Source organism: Halyomorpha halys, unplaced genomic scaffold (assembly GCF_000696795.3).
Source record: "Halyomorpha halys isolate HHAL.00 unplaced genomic scaffold, Hhal_1.1 Scaffold110.1, whole genome shotgun sequence".
Taxonomy (NCBI): Eukaryota; Metazoa; Arthropoda; class Insecta; order Hemiptera; family Pentatomidae; genus Halyomorpha; species Halyomorpha halys.
Genome location: NW_027112640.1, coordinates 1598333 through 1599305, shown reverse-complemented (window position 1 = coordinate 1599305; position 973 = coordinate 1598333). Strand labels below are relative to the sequence as shown.

Below are 973 nucleotides of genomic sequence, written 5' to 3'. Positions count from 1 at the left end.
TGTTAGCATTGTGGTGAATAAGATGGGCATGTATGTTGTGGGACTTAGTAATAACGAATCGATGAGTAAATATCCAAGGGTTAGACGAAAATTTAAATGGGAGTACTACGTTGAGACTGATTTAGTAGATTTGGGTTTAGAGGGGCGTCACTGGACAGATGTATGTAGAGAACGAGTGGTGGTGTGGTATTGGCATCAAACCTTCGGGTTCGATAACCCTTTATTATTATTATGTGAAATCAACATCTATTCAAAATTAACTTGTTATTTCTTATCGAAAACCTTACTGTCTGTTGCAATTCGTATTGTATATTTGTATATTGACTAATCATTTATTTCCTTTTATTTTTTAGAAGCAAGAGACATAGCAAGTTACATAACACCTGTACCGGGTGGTGTAGGTCCAGTAACTGTTGCGATGCTGATGGCAAACACCTTTCATTGTGCTGTTATCCGCAAAAATAGAAAAATGGAATTAGATCAAGCAAATTCCATGACTGAAGACTGAACTGAACTAATGAAAAGGAGAAAGTTTAACACAATATTTATTAAGATCTTTCAACAATTTAGATTTTTAGCCTAAGACTAAGTCTAGCAATATATTAATAATTTTTTTTTAATTTTTGCTTTGTACAATTATTGCATTCTGATTCCTAACATTTTCTCATGTCATTCTCTTCTTTCAGACCATTCCTTTTGTACCCTTCACCTCTTCAATTCGTGTGTTCAAAAAAAGAAAACTTTTTTTAGCTGTCTCTCCTTCCATCCTCATTAAGCCCAGCCATTGAAACCTCTTGGTTTTAATGTATTATTTTCCTTGCCTATATTTTTTCTTATAATACTAACAAAATATATTCTATTTTATTAACGTTTATTACTAACCATACTCCTCTAAAAGTTTTCTCAGCATGAATTAAATCACATTCCTATAATGATATGACTAGTTGATCAATTGCAAATTGCTAAGTAAAAA

General features: G+C 32.3%; 1 protein-coding gene across 3 annotated transcripts in view; it reads left to right on the top strand.

Annotated features, from left to right (window-relative positions):
- The window catches only part of Nmdmc (NAD-dependent methylenetetrahydrofolate dehydrogenase), a 5046-nt gene extending 4073 nt beyond the window's left edge, over positions 1 to 973 (top strand). For all 3 annotated transcript variants that reach the window (XM_024358578.2, XM_014416061.3, XM_014416060.3), the window contains one exon: positions 354 to 973. In XM_024358578.2, coding sequence (XP_024214346.1) covers positions 354 to 508 — 155 coding nt within the window. In that variant the 3' untranslated portion in view covers positions 509 to 973. The remainder of the gene's footprint in view (positions 1 to 353) is intronic.